Genomic DNA, 22,548 nt, shown 5'->3' with positions numbered 1-22,548 from the left:
AGCACTGAATTCACTAGAAGTTCCACACAGCAAATCTCAGTGGCTCTTTCCATCAGAAAAATTCTCATTTGAGAGATAAAACTCAATTCATAGAAATATGGGTATGTGCAGTTGTGACTTAAGGATAAGCAATATTGTGAAAGGCAGTAGTGTATCAACATTATGGACTTTATTTTAGCCTTCTGAATGTACCAGGAGAACTCCTTTGTCCTTGCCACTAAGCTGTATAGAAAGCATGGCAGCAGCAGGCAGACTGGCTTTTGGGTCCTCTGGAAGAGTGAAAGACACTGAGATGATAGCAATTTATATCCCTAGATGAAACACCTTAGAACATCTGTGAGCAGAGCAGAGACTAAAGGAGGACCATTATATTTTACAGGCATTCACTCAATATTAATTCTCCTAGAGATACTTCATGTAAACCACTGCACCTAAAATACCGCCCTGGTAACAGCCTTGTTTACAAGGATTTAAGAAGACCTGCTCAGATATTCATATATCAGACTAGGAATATGCACTGCTGTAGAAAGAAAAATACATTTTTCCCTTCTCTGAAAATACTGAGATCACTTTGAACTCTATCTGCCTTAAGTCGAAGATGAACAATCTTATTCTCTTATTTTCCCTTTAAAGATCAGATTCCACTGAAAATCCCTCCCGCATTGTGCATCTCTTGGAGCACAACCAAGTACCTGTAAAGCATGACTGACTAATTTCCAATTTATAAAACGTAATGCAATTATCTTGTTCAAATTCGATCTAATAACAAAGCCTCTGAGTGGTCTAAGAATATTTTCTTGATACGTGCTCAGCTGAAAACTCCCATAATTTTCAGCAGTGTACACAATATCCATTTCTAGTTGTGCATCTCTCCTTCTAGTTTGAGAATCTATGGTTAATTTCACCACCCTGCACCATCTCTTCTTAGTTTGACAGCTAATGCTTAATTATACCACCCTGAAGAGCTCTTTAAATGGTATCCAGTTTCCAAGCTGAAAGATCCAAATTCAAAGGAAAATATTAATAACCCTTCAGAGAGAAACATGTCCAAAACCTCTGCAATCCAGGAAATAAAAAGAAAATAAAAAATCTGCAGAATACTAGTACCAACCAATCCAGCTCCCATTTTATCCTCCTTCCAGCCATGCCACACAGAGCTGGTTTCCAAGCCCACAAGAGGCTACTGCTAGATGTCACTGGCAAATAAGTAAAAATGCTATTATGGGCTATGCGAAGATGGAAAACTTCACACTTACCATCTCCCTCAGAATATACAATCCAAAAGCACCCACAGTACCTGCATGTCAGTATTCTCCTATTGCCTTTATTATTTTCTTTCCATAAACTGGCATCAGAAATAAGAGCCAAAGAAAGTGATAATGTAGATAGGGATTCCCAGTGCCACATTCACTTACCTGCAAAAGGAAAAGCACAGGGTTTGAGCTCACCAATCACAGCAGTTTGCTAATCTTATTAGATGGCTGCTAATTATCCCTGACACAAAGGAGGATTTCATGAGGCAAAGAAGTGAAATGATTTTTAATAGAAATAGGTTATATTGAGGGAAAAAACCCAAATATTATATTCATCAAGAGATCATAAACATTTCCCTTTCTGTTTGCTGAAAAGCAGATGTGACAATGAAACAGGTGGTGGAAATATAAACCCTTATAAAACCTCTAGGGTGTTTTCTCAGGAAGTGTCTAATGATTGTCACTAGATCTGTTGCAGTGCTCACTTTATAGGCCAACGTGATGCAAGTAGTCACTGGGGTTTTGCCAGCAATCTCCTAGGCAACGGGCTGCTCAAAGGAGCTACAAATAGAAGCAGTAAAACCCCACTCCTGATTTCAGTCTCAAAGCAGTTTGCACTTGTAACATTCACAATGCATGGCAATGCATCCTACAAAGGTAGCAGTGAACAAAAAAGGATGCATTCCCTTTCATAGCATACTACAGCCACAGACACTGGGAATAAGAGTCAGATTTATCTGTTAGTCGTGAGAAAATAATTTAATACCTTCATCATTTCTTTTTCCCGATTTAATAGATTTTAAAAGAAAATCTCAACAACGCAGTGTTCACAGGCTCCTTAGTAATATGAGATACTCATTTGGTTTCCTCAGGAATCAGAAAACATAATAATTTATTTTGTATATTTTAAAGATTTATTATGGCTTTATATAGTTACTGGTTTCTGTTTAGGCTAAAATACAAGTGTAAATTAATTAAATTTAGGTCAATTGTGCATTTTATGTAGTAAACCAATAAATAGCAAGTGAAAACCTAGAAAGAGTGATCTGCTGTCTGCTGAATAACCAGTTCATATATTATTTAGTGAAATCTCTCCAAAAATAACAAGTAATCATGAATGCTTGCTCATTGAATAGAATTTTTAATTTCTGACATTTTTCTGTGTAACTCATTTGTAAAAAAAGCAGGTATTTTATAAAGACGTCTAAAATTATTTTTAAAATACTTTAGAGTATTTACACTGTACTCTTATTTATACTTTAGTCTCCTCTGTATTTATATAACATTATAATATCTCACAGAGAAAATTAACCATCCCCCAGAAGAGATTGTGGAAGGAACTAGGAGTTCTCTCAAGAAACCAAATGAATTCTAGCTTTAAAAAATATTTCAATATGAAATGTGAATGTTTTCAGAAAAAGGTTTTCCCTGAATTATGCAGAGTGCAAGTGTCAGGTATCAACAGCTGGTATAGATTCACCAACAAAGTAAAACACAACAAAAACAAGAAAATCTCAGGCTGCTAACTAATGTTGGTGTCATACTGATAAGTTCAAAATTAATTTTAAAGCCTCCTACAATCTCTTGCCAGAGAAAATATAAACACATTAGTCACCTTTATAAACAGACATAAACTCATGTCACAAGTGTACATAATTTTAGCATTTTTATTTGAATATATGCACAATTCAATTTTAAAACTTGATGCAGTTTTGCAGGTGTATATACGGGTCACTGTATAAAAAAGTCTTACAATATCTTGTTTAGGCTAAGTACAGAATTACACCATAACTTGGAACCTATTATTTACATGTTTTTAATGAAAGCTGTGAAGCTTCACACAAGCAGTTTATTCTGCACGATGACAATAAGAAATGAAGATATCCATAGTGTAACCTGAGTATCAGAAACAGTCTAAGTGCATCATACAAGACCCAAATTTAGTACAATCTACTTTTCAGTTGTGTTGTTTCAGAGATAATATGAACAGAGATTTCTGATTTGTCTGCATAATGTTGTATTGCTTAACTCAGATTCAGCCAAAGCGACCAACCAGATTATCTCATTCAACCCAGGGTGTGTAGCCTCCAGATACACAGCATCCCAGGAACTAAACTGTTTCATAATGCTTAGCTGCTGAGCCAGGAAGCCAGTTGAGCAGATATACCTTATCTTTAAGGATTCTTCTTGGAACTGCTGAGCAGTATCAGGCCCATGCTTATGTGAAAAAATTAGTTAAGTCTGTTAGTTATCAAGGCATCTCTCTTCAGGTGATGATGCAACCTCTCATGAGGTCATTTCCTCCCTTTTCTTGAAAACTACTTTCTGTTTGGAGCCTGAGTTACAATGCACAGAGTTCATGTCTGTTTAGCAGCTCATCTGAAAGCTTCCACAGCTGCTTGTAGCCAGGTGGGGGTTGGTCTCTTTTCCCAGGCAACTCAGCAAGACAAGAGGGCATGGTCTCAAGTTGTGCCAGGAGAAGTTTAGGTTGGACATTAGAAAGAATTTCTTTACAGAGAGGGTGATCAGACATTGGAATGGGCTGCCCAGGGAAGTGGTGGATTCTCCATCCCCTAAAAAGAGACTGGATGTGGCACTCAGTGCCATGGGCTGGTAACCACGGTGGTGGTGGAGTGAGGGTTGGACTTGATGATCTCAGAGGTCCCCTCCAACCCAGCCAATTCTATGATTCTATGATTCTATGATTCTATGATTCTATGATCTGGTGGAGGATCTGGATGGGCTGAGAGAAGCGGGTACAGCCCACCAAGCCTTTGAGGAGAAGCTGGACAGAAACAATGGCTGAGGGCTTTGCAAGACTGGCTTCAGGCACACACAATGGCTGGCAGCAATTTTGCAGGTATTTCTGCAAAACAATAACAGACTTGATTCAAGACCTTTCTTAGCAATAGCTAAGAAAACGATGAGGTGTACATGTATTCTCTACACCCTTTTGAAGAGCAAGGAAGACTGAAATGCAAAAAAGAAAAACACAACAGCAGCAGCAGCTGTGCTAAAGAACATAAGGCTGTTAGAAGATGAGGGCAAATGGTAGTTTTCAGTATTGATTTTGTTCAGAGAGTAACATGAAGAATAAATGTGAAGCAAGACCTCCTGCATTAGTATTCTTCCTTGCGTGGACAACTTTCATAATGTGTCATTAGACTGAAGAGAAGAACAGCTACCTGGACAAATTACAGCACATCATTTCTTCAGCATTGATGACCAAGTGCCTGCACCATTTCTACAAGGAGTTATAAATGGGAAGTTGCTCTTTGCTATAAAGTTCTGCTACCTGAGGAATCCAGAAGCATTATTTTCAAAAAACACACTACAAGACAAATGGATGTTCTGAAGGGCAGAAGAGACCTTACATTATATAATAAAGGGTCTAAGAGTTAAGTTATTTGCAACTACTGCATTTCCAAGGAGCAAACTTCAATTTTATAAAAGACAAAGGGCTCAGGTATTTTTCTTCAGCTAAAAACAAATTACCACGTGATAAATGAACACTCTTCCTACACGGGTCAAACCAAGATTTTTAATTTGCTTTTCATTGCCAAATTTTCCTCAGAAAGACAATGGTGAAAAACTACACCAAGTTTGTCATACACTTCCACCTGACTGGGTATGTCTGTAAAGGAGATAAGTGGAGAATCATAAGAGTGCCTGTTCTGAACCACAGCCAGGAAACATATTAAGAGAAACAGAAAAAAGGAAAACATAATCAGTAAAAAAGTTATGCAGGAGACCTCTGCTAAGATCTCTGAAGATATGAGAAGCAGAATAAAAGATACTGTGTCAGCTGAACAGACTAAGAATATGATGGAGGCAGTGACCGACCTGGGAAAAAGATTTAGAAATCAGAATACAGAATATTAACTTCATGCAGAAAGACAGAGATGAAAAGAGCAGGATGGCAAAAGCACATGCCAAAAACCTAGCAAGCCCAGGAGAAAAAAAGGTAGTCAGAGCTGACAAGAGGGATGAGCTTACAACAAACCAAGCCAAGAGAAAACCATGGCATAAGCCAACATTATATCAGCAGAAGTGAACAGGAAGTGACAGATTTTAGAACTGCAGTAGGAAATGCCAAGCCAAGAGATTATGGGAGCAGGAACACTTCTGAGAACACACTCCAGGTTAGCAAACCATCAACATGAAAAAACAGCACATTAATTTTCCTCTCCTTTTAAGACCAACCCAGCATTTTCTAATATGGTAGCGTTAAAAAGCCATGATTATCTACACCTGTATAGGGCAAGCACAGTTATGAAGTGGAAAGAAGAGAAGCACTAGTCAGAATAGAGGTAAGAAAAAAACATCAGAATTGGAGAAATCTAAGAAAACAAGTATGAAAAAGAACAAAATACTTTATAGAGTTTGAAACTAGAGTAAGCAGCAAGTAGAGTAGGGGTGGGAATGAAGTGGGATGGATGGAAGTAAACAAGATTTTTAATATAATGTAAGGGCAGCATGACAAAGCCTAGCCCAGTGGCAGTGAGTCCTAACAATGTTCAGTAAAATACCAGCACAGCTTTGAACTCCATTTAGGTGTTGCATCCAAAAGTCAAAACTATACCAATTACATGGTACCTTCTCTGAAAATGCATAGGATTCTCAAAATTAGGGCTTTTGGCAAGATAAAAAGATGCTGGCAGACAGAGGAGATACTGGAGCAAGGGAGGAAAAAATAAGCCAAGACAACAAATTAAAACCGGCCACATTTTAGGGAAACAAGTCATCAGCCCCTACTCCATACACATCCAGTCACACTTAGCCTTAACTCTTCTCAGATCTTAACTTATAAACCTGTTGTCTTAAGTTCTGTTCTCCAGATTATACTGTTACCTTCTGCTACTAAAAAAGATTATCTAAAACAAAAAAAATGGGGGTTTGTTGCATCAACAGGAAACTGGGAAAAAAATCATTACACTAAAAACAAGAATAAATTTTAATCAGCAAACCACTAATTTCACACATTAGAGCTAAACCAAATAGTCTGAAAAAAAACCCATTAAGTTCTCTGCCCTGCATGGAGCCAGGAGTCAATGCAGGGTTAGATCTGTACTTCAGCTGAAACTCCAGACACCTCAGAAGAGTCACAATCTGATTACAGTTCAAGCCTATCTCTGAGGAGCAATAGCTTGTTTCACAACAGGTGGCAGTGCTGACAGTCAGCTGCACCTACTGGAGGTGATCACAAATTCCTAAGAACTTTTCTCTCATATTTAATTCTCATTCCAGACTGGGCAAGGAGACAGGTGAACAGAGATCTACTTGAAGCCCCTCAGTGCAGTAGAAAACCTGCATCTGAACAAGCTTAACCTCTGTCCCAAAGCATAAAACTTTACAAATACCAACAAACAATGAATTAATGTCCCTGTGCATCAGCTCCTGTTGTCCTACAGTTTTAACAAGCTGAGCAGAGGCCTGGGGTTTACTCTGGCAGGACAAACTGTAAGCAGTTGACTACCAAACTTTGAAGCATTAACTCTTGCATAAAATTTATTACATGCTTTAATAAAACTGGACTGTAGAGTTTGTATCTAGTTTCTACCGAATAATTTATATTTCCTTGTGTTCTCTCTTTCTGATTTTATGGCATTGATACAGAGTATGGTTCAAATTTTTACTGCAGTCAGTGAAGGAATATAAATCTGGGAAGTTTTTCCAGGGAATAATAATAATAATATTGTGAAATGCCCCTTGGCTCCATTTACATTTTAAAATTTAAAAAAAAAATATCTCCCATGTCTTTCAGGCATCATTTTCTATGTCCTACAATTCACTATTAAGAGAAAAGGACTGTTGAGAAATAAGGTCTGTCTAGAGTACTGAAAGAGACCACATGTAAAACCTTTAACATTTAATATTACATTAGTTTTTTTAAAAAAAAATTTTTAACAAGAGGAAGAATTGCATTCTTTTGAAAAAAAAAATCTACTCTTAAGAGCAGGTTTGTCTATAGAATATAAATATTATTTACCTCATGAAAATAGCTTGCAGGTCAGGTCACTGACTACAGCTGTGGAAAGCAAAGCAAAACAGAACAAAACAAATCTCTCTGAAGAGCTATGTTACAATCAGAAAAATAACTGAACTGAAAATGACTGAGGCAGCTGTTTTAAAAAAAAAATCCATGCATAGTTAACTGGTGTCATGGCACTGAACTGTTGAGGTAGTCAAAACACGTATCCACCCTGTACAGTCTTTTTAATCACCCATGAACCTGTTCACACAGAGCCAAGAAAAAAAACCTACCAAACTCCAGTAACAATAACTGACATGGCATTTTATACTCCTGGAAGACAGGCTGGTAGTTCCTGAGTCTGTAGTCAGTCTAAAGGCTAAAAAAAAAAAAAAAAAGCTCCACACATTCACACATACAGAAAAACCAACAAAAATAAAAAAAAAAACCTCTCCCCCCAAAAGAAAAACCACAACCAAAAAAAAAAAAAAAAAAACACCCCAAAAAAACAAACCACAAAAACCTACCACAATAAAAAAAAAAAAATCCCAGAATAACTCCTGAAAACAGAAACAGACTACATATGTAAGTACTTCATCAGAAAAAAAAAAAAATAGTGAGCAGATGCTTTTGTAGAGGAAGACCTGTTCATTCCAAGTCACAGTGAGTAACAAAGATAGAAAAGTGGCTGTCCTTAGTGTTTAGCCAAAGTGAAATCCTGCTTCTGCCCAGTAATCCTGTGAAGGCACATAGCAGTAACAGATGTACAAACTAAAACAGAATGTAGTGGTTATCTCCTGGAGTTTAATTTTTTTACTGGTTGCAGATGGCTCCAACTTTAGTTTATGCAAGGCTTTAACAAGCTGGAACAGAGAAACTGGGACAGAAGAAAACTTATTTCACAATAAAATCCCTGAAGTGCTGACCATTTACTTACATTTTAGCAGAAATTCATCATCTAGCCATGTCACAGATATTCCCTACTCATAGTCTCTTTTCTCTTTGCTCTTGGCTAGGTATCTTTAGACTCTTAAAAATTATCTAAGACTTCAAAAAAAGATGGAGGCAAATGCTAAGATTGGTTTGAGATGGAAAGACTAAAGATAAAACCACTGCTGGAATAATTTTTTTCACATGATCACTGCATACATGGCCTGAAGCCCAGAAGGTTTTTCAGCAAATCTGATGCCTTTTTACTATGTTTCTCTTAAGGACACATTTGAAAGTAAAGACTGAAAACGTAGTGCAGGAGTTATAAAGGATTAAACAAAACTCAGAGAGATAAGGTTGTGCATTCCAGTGCTTACCTGAGAAGGCTGATACAGAATACAGTTTGAAATATTGTGAAAAGAGTACATTTTGCACCTACAAAGTTTTTCCTCCTCCTCAGTAATTTTTCAGAAAAAAACCAGAACAAAACACCCAAACCAAACCAAAATCATGGCTCCTAGTAGTTTTAATGCTTTTTTCATTAAAATAATTTCTATCTCTTTTGGTATAATGCCAGCTACTTCCACAACTGACGAAAAAGGAACAAAAAAGGAACAAAGAGCTTGCTTTTGATCCACCATTTCATCAAAGGAAATTCTTCCCCTTTCAGTCACAACCCAAGCATTGTTTTCTATAAAGTACCATGACTTACTTGGCATCAAGACAACACTTGGCACTTCATCCAAAAGTACCAAAATTTACCTCACAGAACAGGTATTCACAAGTGTTATATATCCCATAATTATTTCAACAAATACCAAGTTAACCTCATTAACCAACATGCACAAGCACATCATAATGAATTATGCTGATGCCAGTATACAAACCACACACCAACTTTACACTTAAGTGAACTATTTAGTGAAAAAGAATTCTTAAAAAACACAACACATACTTGGTGAATTTTTAAAGCAAAATCAGACACCTTTCTAAAAGTTGAACCAGAAATTGTGGAGCTGGTTTAAGAAATCAAGAGGGAAATTCTCTGGCGTGTGCTGAAGAAAAGTTTAATAATCATGATTTTTCCTGGCTCAATGTACTATGAATTTATGAATGTCAGATAAGCTAAGTATGCTTTCAAGATCCTAGAGGGAATGACATTTTTTTCACATATTAGCCCCAGTACCTGAAGCCATCTGGAGCTCATGGCAGAATTTGCAATCATGAAGGCAGAAAGAGTGAGCTAATTTCAGGTGGGCAGCAGTTCAAGGATCCTTCAGGGATGGATTTTGACATTTCTATACCCTAGTTCACAATAATCTTACTGATAAACATTCTCAAAAAGGTGAATTCAGGTCAGAACATTTACCCACATCAAAAATCCTGCTTAGAAGCAAATATACAGCATGTGTGGTTTTGTATTATTTTGCACCACACAAAGGCAAGGGTGCAACATAGTGAGTGGAATTAATAATTCATTGATTGTATTTTGCTGTGGTTACCTGGATTCAAAAACTATAAGAAAGTAAGTATTTATCTTGACACTATCAGAAACTTAGGAGAGAAATATTCAATATTGACAGACCAGACTCAATAAGAGTATTATGTGAAAACAATGGAAGCTACTTTAGGAAGTCTAGTGCAAAAAATAACAGAAACAAAACCCAAACCTGCTAAAGAGTGTTTTTTCAAGGCACTTTCAAGATTTACTACTAATGGAAGCAGAACCCACAGCAACAAAAAAAGCTATTCTGAAAGAGCTGTGCAATTTATTAGGATTTTCTTTTCTGTCATATTGAGTACCTTTACCATAATTTTGCTGGAAAAGTCTTTTAAAAATAGACCAATGTTTGCAACCTGCTATGAATAACAATTTAACTAGATCTTCTATTTTCAACCATCATGTATATATTCCCAGATGCATGAAAATCACCATGGATTTTTTTATTATTTTCTATACTTAATATAACAGTTTAATGCTATTTACTCCACATAGGTTAAAAGGTTATTACACATTTCCATCTCTCAATTCTCACCTAGGTTGCTATCTAGTTTGTTTCTCTAAGTTATTTAGGTTGTTACTCATGCTTATTTTCATACAATAGCACCAAGCAACTCAAGTTCATTGCTACAAGCATTCTGCAAGTGAGATTCAAACTATTGGCACTGTAAGTAAATGATGCTGCAGTATTCACTCTGCAGTCTTATTGGCAAACATTTTTTGAGTGTTCCAATTATGAACTCTGCACAGATCAAGTGATCTCCACCTAGAGAAAGAACATGCCTCCTTGGCCTTCCAGACATCTAAACAAAAAGATTTTGCCAAAAATATGGTCTGAAGCCGTTGGTAGAAATTTACTTAAAAGTTACACCAGACTTTCAGATGCTGCACTGTATTTAAAACTTAAACACTACAACGGATTTTCATCAACCAACTCAGACTGAACATCGAGCTGTCTGCCCTACTCTGTACAGACATAGGTATGGAGTGCTAGAAAATGAAGTATTTGAGGGTAGAAGAAGGGGAAGATAGATGTTTAAAAAAAAAAATCATTAAGATGCACAGATTCAGTTTCCCTTGTCCCACAAATCTTCTCAAAGCTGCAAAGACTATTTGGGAAACTCCACAATATGTTAAAAAAACTATGACTATATATACCAAACCCAGTTTGTATTGCTTCTAGAGAGGCCTGGCAAAAGGCCTGCATGGAAATATAAATACAAGGGTACCATTACAGCAGTCAGTTCCAGACCTTGCATTACTTATGACAAAGAAGTGTCATTGCTTTAAGAACTATCTTGCTTTCATTCTGGTAGCTACCAGTTCACTGGTCACAGCTTGAGAAACAGCTTACTTTTCAGTTTCTATCCAGAATGTAATTCAAGTAGGAATAATATAAGATTTCATAAGAAAAGCTAAGGCAATGGCATTATGGGGAAAGTTTCAGTCCTAAGTTTCCATCGATAGAGATTCCCCAGGGGCTCTGAAGATGAGGTCAAGGTCTGCTGAGTAAGCAGGAGCAGGCATTTGCCTAGAAGCTGATTAAAATATGGGAAGAAAAAAAAATTTAAAAAAACATATGAGGCCCTCCATCTTACAGACTTCCTTCATAGGCCCTAACAAAATTCTCAGCTTTTTGGGGGCTGCCCTCAGGCTGCCAAAAAAAGAACAGAGCCACAGTGGTCACTTCACAATGAACTCTGAACCCTTCCCAGCTGCTCAATGACCATTTGCTCCTCCTGACCTCCAGCCATTCAACAAACAGGTTTTCTCCCTTACTTGCTCTCCAGCTTTCCCTTTGGTTATTATCATTACTGCTTCCATCCTAAAAGACCTTCCAAATTTGAGTCTTCTATCCAGAAAATAAATAACGAAATACTAAAATTTAGAGACACTTGGAACCATCACTGTTACTCTGCTCTCCTTGGTCACATATTTTGCTCCCTAATTTCTTACCATTTAGAAAGCAGAAAGGTTGAAGACAAGGATCAGGTCTCTACCTCACACAGACTGCAGCATAAAAAGGCTCTGATTGCAATTGTGGCTTCTGTGCTATTATTGAGAAATAATCCATTATTATGCTTTGGTTAAACAGGAATTTCTCATCTTTTGAGATCTTCCACATCTCAATACAGCAACTGAAGGCTGTTATTTTTCAAATTGCATCTTCCCTTTCTCGACTGCTTTCTCACTATAAACTCATCACTCTTTTCTCCCCAAAACATCCTTGAACTATCCTGTATTGATGTTTAGTTATTTATGATGCTGTCCAGTGAATGGCATATATGCACAAGATAACCATGACAACAAATAATTAGCAGTTTTTAGATGGCTGAGTGCCACCTGCGAAGAAAACAGCAATTCAGCTCCTTACAAGAGACAAAGGAAAGGCTGAAGACATCTTGAATTAAACCATTATATTCCTTCCCTGCAGTGTAATTGCTTATTTAAATACATTAAGAGAACTAAGAGTTTCTTGCACAGCAAACAGTGACAGTGCCACACTCCTTTCCCTTTTATGTGGCTTTAAAACTAACTGAAGTAATGCAAAAGTAATTTGAGTGATAAGCCACATCTATGTTTTATTTCTCTTTCAAATTAAACAGCCTCAGCATTAACTGGTGAGAAAAACTGAATTGGATTTTTCAGTTTCTTAGATTGTCATCAACTCCTTTTTCACCATTGGGTCCTCTGTAGTCTTCCTTCGTTTTGCCTGGACATGACTGAAAATAAACTGGAACACAAAATGGGAATGTTCCTCCATTTTATTAGGAATATTTGCCTGTGTTAACTGGAACTCTGTATTCCTTCTCTGCCTGTTAACCCCCTGTGCTGAAAGTGGGGACAAAAATGTTTTCTGTTTCCATCTCAATCAGGACCACACCCCTTCTCCTGTGAGGTAGAATCAGTCCCACATCTATCCTCACTCTATTGCATAGCAAAGTTCTAGAAACTCACTTCCAAATCCCACTGCCTTGTGGATAGCAGAGGAGGAGAGGGCAAGGACCAGGGCAGCAACACCTTCTTTTGTATCACTGTGATTCCTATAATTTAACATGTCATGTAGACAGTAATCACAGTCATTTCCTCAAAACAGAGTTGAGGTTTTTCAGAGCCACGGAAGAAATACTTGCAGAAAAGCACATAAATGACTGAATTCTACTGGGCCTCTATCGTTTTGTTCCAGAGCCTCAAACTGAGTGAGACAACATGGGGGCAGGATGAGACTGAGTGGGAGGGAAAACAAACACCCTTACAGAGAATTCCTGAAATCCTTCCTGCACTGCCCAGCTCAAATTCATTTAATAGATGGTTGAAAACCAGCTGGGCTACTCCAAAGCTACTTGAGAACAAATCCTATGAGGAGAGGCTGAGGGAGCTGGGGCTGTTCAGCCTGGAGAAGAGGAGGCTCAGGGGAGACCTCATCACTCTCTACAACTCCCTGAAAGGAGGTTGGAGCCAGGGGGAGGTTGGTCTCTTTTCCAAGGCAACTCTCAGCAAGACAAGAGGGCACAGTCTCAAGTTGTGCCAGGGGAGGTTTAGGTTGGACATTAGAAAGAATTTTTTATGGAGAGGGTGATCAGACATTGGAATGGGCTGCCCAGGGAAGTGGTGGATTCTCCGTCCCTGGAGATATTTAAAAAGAGACTGGATGTGGCACTCAGTGCCATGGGCTGGTAACTGCAGCGGTAGTGGATCAAGGGTTGGACTTGATGATCTCTGAGGTCCCTTCCAACCCAGCCAATTCTATGATTCTATGAAAAGCTAATGCACATAAAAGCAGAGGCCACCTTTGTCTCTGGAGCCAGGACAGGCAGTCAGTTCTCCACAAGGACAGCACAACAGCACCAGCTGCCATGCCAGCCCTCTCCTCCTCATACCAACACTCTGAGAAATCAGTGCATGCATCTGAGAGAAACAAGAGGAACTGAAATTTTAGAAGAGGATTTTATGTAACCAAAAAGCTCACTTCCCAAGATTTTCACTCTACCCTTAGGAAGCAGTGTCTCAGAGACCAGGTGAAGTCTGCAATTCAGAGCTGGCAATTCCAGTTTCTCAGCAGCCATCACGCCTACAGCACCATGTGCTTCTAAGTTCTGGCATGTCAGCCACTTGGGGACAGCCTACAAGCCAAGCCCTGCTCTGAGAGGAGCCACTTTCCCTAAACGGGGTGGCTAAGATTAGCTTCCTTCACTTAAAATGCCTGCCTCAGACGAATTGCATGTTCTGAGTCACGTAAATGAAGACAGAGGCCAAGTTACTACTTAATATCTCAAATATCTTCTATGAACTGTACCGAAAAACATTACCTTTACTTTGAAGGAAGAGAGGGGTTAGATGACACTAAGGCTGCTTTGAGGCTGGGAGCTATACTAAAGAGCAACAAATGGAAGAAGCAAGGCAGATAAGTGAGAGGATGGGCAAATTGTTACTGAATACATAAACACTGCAAAGTGTTAATCAAGTGTGTTTCTGCCTATATCAAGTTCATGGCACACAGCACAACACAGTGTGAAGTTTTCACACTAAGTGCTCTTCATTGTGAAGAGAGAGGAACAGATTTCCTTTCCAAGGAGATCAGGGTCTTGTTTGAAGCCTTTTGCATCTGACAATGTACCAGTCAGAGAGAACAAAATTACTCTATCCATCCTCTCCCATATTTCCATACTTAATTGTTGTCAAAGAAAATCAGTCACTTTCAAAATGTTTCCAGCATTAATATACCTGAATATTTTAAATAAGAAGATATGTATATATGAGTCACATAAACAGCTTTAAAAAAATACATCAAATCTGCAGCAACCCATGCTTATTACCATATCTGTGTCAGTGTAAGTGGATGCTATTGATTTAGGAACTGTTTATCCAGTATACAGAAACTTTACTTGAAAAGACTTTTTCAACCTGATATATTACAGATACAGTTCAAATTTGTCAAGTGAGTTAGCTGGAAAAATAGTCATAATGGTACACTGACATGGTTTTTTTCTCCTTGTGCCCCTTTGGTCTTCTAGATCCATTTCCTACTCATGAGGATTTGGTAAAGACAAGTACTCAGCTTCCCCTCCATCAAGGCATTTAAACCCATATCTCGCAATAATCAGACAAAATCTGCTCTCAGTTCAAATCTCTCTCAAATTACCAGGAGGTAATAGATAAAGCAGAGAATTTCCATGCTATCCTAAGCTGGGTCCTGGTTAGGTTTGTAAGCATTATTCTGGTTTGGGGAAAAACCAAACCAAACCAACCAAGAAAAAAAAAAAAAAAAAAAAAAAGTCATTTGACCTCAAGAAGACAGACTAGAATGTTATGTGGAAGGAATTTTAAAATGCTCGTATCATTAAGTAATCAAATGTTGATGAATATTTCCTCATATTCTTTTTTTTTTTCCTTCTATATACGTTGCTATGGTCATTCCTACAAGAAAAGAAAAATTTCCTTAGCAGATTTATATTACCCCAGTCACACCCTGTAATGGCATCTCTCTGAGGCAGACTGATCATCTCTGCTTCCTGCCTGCAGCACATTAGGTCATCCTTCCCCTGATAGCCCAGCTCTCCAGTCACAGGGCACTTCAGACAGACAGCAAGAAGGACAAATCTGTGCTTCTCCAGTTAGTCTATATTAAGGGCCTTACAAAGCAAAGGAAGTGCTGATAGAGGATTCAGAGAGATTAATACCATTACATCTTGTAAATGATCCCAGGGAATTAAAAACAGTCTGCTTGAAGAATGTAGAGACCGATGTGCTACAGGCATCCTCCACGGATCTCACCATAGTAACCAGAATACCCAAACTGTCTCTGCTATCTGTATTTATATTTGAAAATAATTTCCTCCGTTTCTGCAACATGTAATTTTGCACTTGGGTGAAGGACTTTGAACAGCAAAAAAATAATAATCAAAGCCTAAAGAAAATGTCTGTTTTAACCAAAACAAAGAAGGAGAGAAAAAAAGAGTTCAGTAAGCAGCTTTATTCACACATTAAGGCTTTCTTGCTACAGAGGTACCTTAATAAATAAAAAAAATACTCTAAACAATATACATTTTGCATTCCATCATAGGCATTTGTATATCTGTGTGTAATGAGATAATTTTTTTGGTAGATATTAATACTAGCAAAAACATTTGCCTATATTTAGATACTATACTGGAACACTACTTACCCAAAGTTCTTGCACTTGAAGTGTGTATAAATAATCAACAACCAGTAGTCAAATTAAACATAGACAAATTACAATAAATACACAAGTTAACATGTTCTGATATTTTTGTTTTCTAATTTTGAAGCTTTATGGTAAGTTTTTGTTATAGACCAAGTTAGGCAGGTAAATAAGATACCTGCTGTGTTTTTACTCTGTGTCAAACACACTCCTTGAGTTCAGCTCACTCCAAAATGTCAGACTTCAATCACACTCTCCATCTTGCATCTTTCTGGCAGCTTGTGCAGGTTATTTCGCTGATACCACCATGTAAAAAGGACAAGGTTTTCACCTGGATGTTCCCCTAATATTCTCTGAATTCCTCCAAATTATTAGTCTCTTTTTATTGACAGTTCTTTGGTTGTATCCAAGTTAGCAAATGTGAGGACACACACTAACAGCTGTACAATAACCCTGTGATATGAAGCACAAGATGGGTCTCTATGGATCACAATCTTGGTGTCAGAGGAGAACAAACCCCAGGGACCAGCATCAGATTTCCAGGATGCTCCAGCAAATGAGAACACTTGGACATTAGAAAGACCACGGTGAGAGACAAGATCAATGCCAATCCCTTCTGAACACATGTTGTCTCCAAGTAGCTACTCTGTGGCCCTACACAGGAAGGGAACACAAAACGTAGCACATTTCCAGGAAGGATTACTACAGTCCAGTGAAGCCATTTTGCAGCTAGAAATGTTTTCAGGCACCTGGGGTTTGGTTTCTAATTTTCAGCTGGAATGGAATGTACCTTTCTTGCTTCTCCATAAGTAAGCAGGCTTTGTCATTTTTCACAACATAATTCATCAGAAAATAGGCTGCCAGCAGTGCCATTTTGTGCTGTCACTAAAGATTTTGCTGAGATAGCCAATAGTGCTAATGCTTATCCTGGCAATGGATCATATTATGGAATAAATTTTCTCGATGTAATTATTTGGATTACTTAAAATTAGTGAAGTGCCAATCAATTGTTCAGCTGGGAGATGCATACATTCTCTAGCAAAAATCAAAACAAAATTGTCATAGACAACCAAAGTAGATTCCTGTCTTTAAATTCCTCTTAGGCTTACAAAACATTTAAAGTTAAAAGCCACTTGGGCCTTAGTTAACTAGGCACTTAAAAAAAAAGTTCTAAGATCTGTGGCTATAAAATAATGAATATGAAAAACATGTGAAAGAATGAATTTACAAGAATTCTAAAGTACATTAACTCACCTTCTTAGCACTATTTTGATATTCAGCAACCACTGGTATGTACTAAAAATATAACACCTGGAAAGAGTGACTAAATTTTGCACTATGGCCACCACCTTGTTCTGCAGTCTGCATTGCCTGAGATGCACACCCTTGCCCCTATGAAGCAACGGAAGTGTTGGAGATGGCTCAAAAATGTAAATCCTCACCGGATGAGCTATCAGCTGAATTTAAACTCACTGTTGTTATACACCCTCATATCATGTTTACAAGTCATAAGAGGTCCTGGCTGTCAGCAAGCTACTATTTCCTGAGCATTTACAGAATCAAAAAACTGCGAGAGAAACCCACAGTTTTCTCAGCATGGAGTGTGTGGCTGTTCCTATATTGATAGTGGTTGTTGAATTCTCACTTTTAACTTTAATGGACAGTTCAGATATGAAGGCACATTTAGATAATATTCCACTTTCAAGGCAGATTTTCTTCTCCCCCTGCCTCCTCATATCATAGATTAAATTCATCTCAACTTGGATTTTTTGCAGGCACAAACTTGCTGGCAAGTTCCATTGAATTCAGGTGAAGAGTGAACCTCCCACAAAAACACAAAAACCTACAAACCACAAAGGCTTCCACTCAGCACAAAGAACGGAAGAGAAAACACAATACATTGCATCTTAGGCAATACATCATCATAAAACTGGGGGGGTTTTCGCCTCAGTGGCATGAATACGAAACTATTCTGTACAACAATCACTTAAACTCATTTTGTAAACTATGAATATTGCAATCACTTTCCTGATGTAATGGTGGTCACCTTCTTTTGGCAATACGTGAGGCTAAGGACTCTGTTCTTCCCTCTTAACCCATTGATTTCCATGAACAGGCATCTGAGAAAAACTCAATCAAAGACTGAAATCCAGGTGTTGACTCCATCTCATGCTAGTTGTTTTCTCAGGGCTTCTTGGTATTTTTTTTTTCCTCTAGGAAGACAACAAGGACAGGTTGCCTATCTCTCCTGTCAAATCATGGTTAGAATAATAGCTCTGTGGTTTTTTTATTTTTGATTGCATGTGATTCACATATTCTAGGCATGGGTTTTTGGTTAGGAATAAAGACTTATTTTTCCTTTAAATTATATATTAAAGGACTAAAAGAGTGATGTGTTTATTTGCACCATGCAATCATTATATGAAAATCTGACCTTAGAAGAAACGTATAATAATAGTACTGAGTGAATAAGATGACATTTGCTTATTTTTTGGACTAATTCAGTTTCTGCATTAGTGACTGATTCCAAACAGTGTGCAATATGAATCAAGATATGATTCATTCCTCCGTGAATTAGTATGCATTAACTTAATGAAAAAATCTAAAGGTTATTTTAAATTCTCACCAGGGTGTACATGTTCCAGGGATAAAATGAATCAGACTACATAAAACTTCAACACTGTCTCAATCCTGCAACGTGACTGTTTTCAGTTCTTCACAGCTTTGGTTTAGACACAGGAGCTGAGTGTTTGCTAACAAGGTGGCAATAATAATAAGTGGCTATTCTGCACATAGGTTGTAAGGAAACAGTAAATCTGACCTGAAAAGAATCAGGATTTTGCTATTCAGTTCTCTCAAGGTTTGATCTAGATTACTGGCAAAGGACAGAATGTTTGGATCTTTCCACATCAAGTGATGCTGGTTCCCATGTTCAGCCAATACCCAGCACATGACCCCAATTTCTCTTCACAGGGCCTGGGTTTCTGTGCTTAGTCAGCCCTCCTGCACTGTCAGCAGCTCAGTACCACCCCAGCCTCACCAAAAGCACTGGAGATACTCCCCAAACATCCTTACTGTTTGACTGGAAATACTCCCCAAACATCCTTACAGTTTGACAGCTGTAAGTAATTCAGCACAAGGTGGCTGAATACCAACACTGGGGCAAAGACAACAAGGTTGAACTTAACACTGTGCTGAACACTAACAGCTCTCATCAGTCTCAGACTCATTTACGGTTGTCATTAATACAGCATCAGGAAGTTATTTTCTTAGGAAATATCAGAAAATAATGCAAAAGACTACTGTCTTTTGTACAGTTCTAAATGAAGTGTCCTAATTAACCTGCATTTTCATTTCATTATACATTCAGCAACATGTTTATAAAATAGGAACAGTCCAAGTAAGGAATCTTTAGTGATGGGATTTTTTTAATGCACTTTATTTATATGCTTAAATATCCAGGCCATTAAGACACTATCTTTTCTGCTGCAACATACACCACAGTAAGATGAAAAGAAAGACACTTACAATGTAAAGTAATGTAATTGTGGTGGAATAGTTTAAAAAAAAAAAAAAAAAAAAAAAGTTGCTAAAATTTCTGCAAAGAAAAATCAAGCCAACTCTATGACTGATTCTTTCAGCCTTTTCTATCCTGTACATGACTGTCTCTTAACTGCAATCAAAATCTTGATTCAGTTTTAGACAGATGACTGATACAACAGAGCAGAGGAAGAATTACTGCAGGGATGGAAGCCACTGTGAGAAGAGGCTTGTCAGAACATTCCATCATGCTCTTCCCAACTGACTGAGCACAGATACTGCTTAGCTCCAGATGGATGTATCACACGTTTTCAGAAATAAAGACATAAGTGAAAATATGTTCCAAATAGCTACTTTCTCTCCTCCCTTCACCCAGGTTCTAATTATAAATCCATTCCCAGTTTGCTGGATTTATTTCTACATGCACTCTGCAGCATGCCTATCATTATGAATGGCAAAGAACTCCATAAAGGCATTGTTAATAGTCATTCACAGAAGTGTGCTGTAATGCATTCGAAAAACCACGCAGGCTAAGTCAGGCTAAACAAGTAGCCTGATTTTAAAACTGCTGAACAGACAAGCAACTCCCACTCTCCAGCAAAGCTGCTGAGTGCTCAGCACTTGAGAACTAAGAGAACTCCGTAATCTCTGCTTGTGGTTTGCCTTGTGAAAAATTTGGCTTTAGACAAAAGCCTATTCAATACTAATCCTTGCCATAGGAGTAAAATTTAAAAACCCGCATTTTTTTGGAGAAGCCTGAACTACTCTAACTTTGTAGTAGCTTCAACTTGAAATGGGATGGCAGGCTTAAGGGCAAAGATTTGTGGATTCAACAAGCCATACTACAGATGTGGATTCTGGCTATGTTCCCCTATATCACATTAAGGTAACCTCTGGAGAAACTATTGTAATACCCTTGTTTCACTAGACCTCTTGATTGCATCCCTTGAAGTTGCAAATCTTTAACACTAGTTAAATCCTTTTTGAAATTTTGCACTGCAACTCCAGCCCCTCATGGATTAACATTTTGTTGCCTATTTTAGAATGAGCCTTGTTCCTCCCAGCTGTGAAATAGCTTCAAGCGGAAGCAGCAAACATCAGAAGACAGAACAGTAACTACATTTGACATAAAGCCCTCTAACTATATTTTAGAATCGCACAGGCAGTGTTATTGTATATTTATTGTCTTGGTTTGGAATTGCTGTTGTCTAGATTTTCAGTTGCATTTAAAGATATTGTGTTCTAGATAACAGGAAAATGAAGAAGGTTCAAGTATCATGGGTTTTTTCTCATCTTTCCAGCACTCCTCATTAGTCTACTAAACTCCCCAGATGTTTTGTATGTCTACTTAAAGTCCCTTCCAAACTTAGGGGGACTACTGAAAAAATGAACAGAGAAGATGAAACTGAGTCCTGGCTCGGTTCCTGCTTCAGAGAAGAAGATGAACTCCTGTTTTTATGAACTTTCACTCAATAAAAATCAGCAACATTGTCAAGATAAATATGAAACTAGTAAAATTATGTCATTTTCTCTTGGAGAAGTTTTATAAAACCAAGTTCTCTGAAAAAAAACAAAAACAAAGCACATCAACCCTACATAAAGTTCGAATTACTACAAAGAAGAAATGCTGACATTAGTAATGCAAAGTATAGTCACTTTACTGAAATTCGCTGTCCTTTTAGATTGCCCTGCAGAGAACTTGGAGAAGATGAAAACAAGGCATTATTTCAGGACCCCTATGACTGGGATCAGTTGCAACCATATCATTCCAATTTCCCAGGGTACCAGCAGTAAATTCAAAAGGTGAGAAAAACACCTAAGATTTAATATACAAACTTATCCCTGAACTTGCTCTAAGCCATCTTATTATTACCATTAATGTTTTTTATATATACTTTAAACCTCAGAGAATACTGCAGGTCTATTTGTTTCTAAGATACGATTGAGAGAGAAAGGACTGCAAGGGATAGGCTGACCATCCTTTACCCAGATCCTTTGCAAGCAGATTTCCCCTTCTATTCTGAAGTATAATACAAACCAAATGATAGAATTTAAAGTATATTCAAGACCCAAGAAGAAAAAGCAATGCTAAAAGCAGTGAAATGAACACTATGAAAACAGAGCGCTTTTTTCTATCTGCCCCTACTACCAAACCTACTACCAAACCCCATCCCTGATTCCTGCCTCCCTCAAAACAACTGTTGCAGGACAAAGCCACCATTTCACAAAAATTCTTAGCAATTTTTATAAATTATGGAATCTTTAAAAGACAAAAGGACTAAGGTAGCTGACTAGTGCCTATTCTGGCTTTTCCACACTGCCCTTCCCAACAGCTGGAGTCATAGCCAGCAGCCTTGCAGGTCAGAAAACCCAGCTCTTCCTGCTCTGCATGGCCTGCCAAAACATAGAATGCCATATTTCCTCCAGTACTTTCAAGATTATTGCTAGATTGAACCTCTTTTGAAAACCAGTCAGCTTGCTTGCATCATACTCAGACTTATCTAGATTGCTATCCTCCTTTTTCTCACTGCCATCAATTTATTGGTGTACACTGAAAGTAATTTACTGCTATCAAGTAGATAGGCCCCTTTTATTAAATATCATTTCCAGAAAATGAGCCATGTTTCACCCTAGTTTACCATTAGGTGTTGTAAATATCAAACTTTGCAATTTGCTGATAAAAAATCCCACTCCAGAATCAGGCAGAATTGGTAATGCCTTCCTCTCACTGTCAGGACTTCCACTACAGGGAATAGTTTGATGCCTACAGAAGCTCTTCCTGTCAAAGTCATCTTGAAGGGCTGCTGACTGCCCCTCCAAACTGACCCTGCTCACTTTACATTTCATCTGACATTAGGGTCAGTTTTGCCACAATGGATCTTCCTTTCAGATACATAATGTTGAGTAGAGAAGTGAAAAACAGAGTGATGAGCCACAACTTAATTTTGTTTTCAAGACTTTATTGTAACCAACACCTAAAAGGACAGCTGTGAGTATAGAAGCCAGAAGGGCTGTGGATATATCTCAGAGTGAAACACTTCATGGTAAAGTCATCTTTTCTTTTGATAGAACTGCAGTTTTTCACATGATTGAAAACCATAAGGCTTGAGAAGGAATAGGAAGGACAGCATTCTCTGTTAAGTACATATGTTTGTGTAATACAAGGGAAAGGAGAAGACATGAAGGGTAA

General features: G+C 37.9%; 1 protein-coding gene across 4 annotated transcripts in view; it reads right to left on the bottom strand.

The window, feature by feature from the left end:
* Positions 1-22,548, bottom strand: part of ANK3 (ankyrin 3) — a 351,630-nt gene that overhangs the window by 255,502 nt on the left and 73,580 nt on the right. Inside the window, exon 1 of one of the 4 annotated variants that reach the window (XM_071749171.1) lies at positions 1,257-1,337. The exons of the other annotated variants lie outside the window; for them this stretch is intronic. Within the exon in view, the coding sequence (XP_071605272.1) occupies positions 1,257-1,259 (3 nt within the window). The 5' untranslated portion in view covers positions 1,260-1,337. Of the gene's footprint in view, positions 1-1,256; positions 1,338-22,548 lie in introns of those variants that run through there. 4 annotated transcript variants of the gene reach the window in all.

The sequence above is a fragment of the Heliangelus exortis genome, chromosome 7, assembly GCF_036169615.1.
Source record: "Heliangelus exortis chromosome 7, bHelExo1.hap1, whole genome shotgun sequence".
Classification (NCBI taxonomy): Eukaryota; Metazoa; Chordata; class Aves; order Apodiformes; family Trochilidae; genus Heliangelus; species Heliangelus exortis.
The sequence above is the reverse complement of the archived record's forward strand: the minus strand, read 5'-3'. Positions and strand labels throughout refer to the sequence as shown.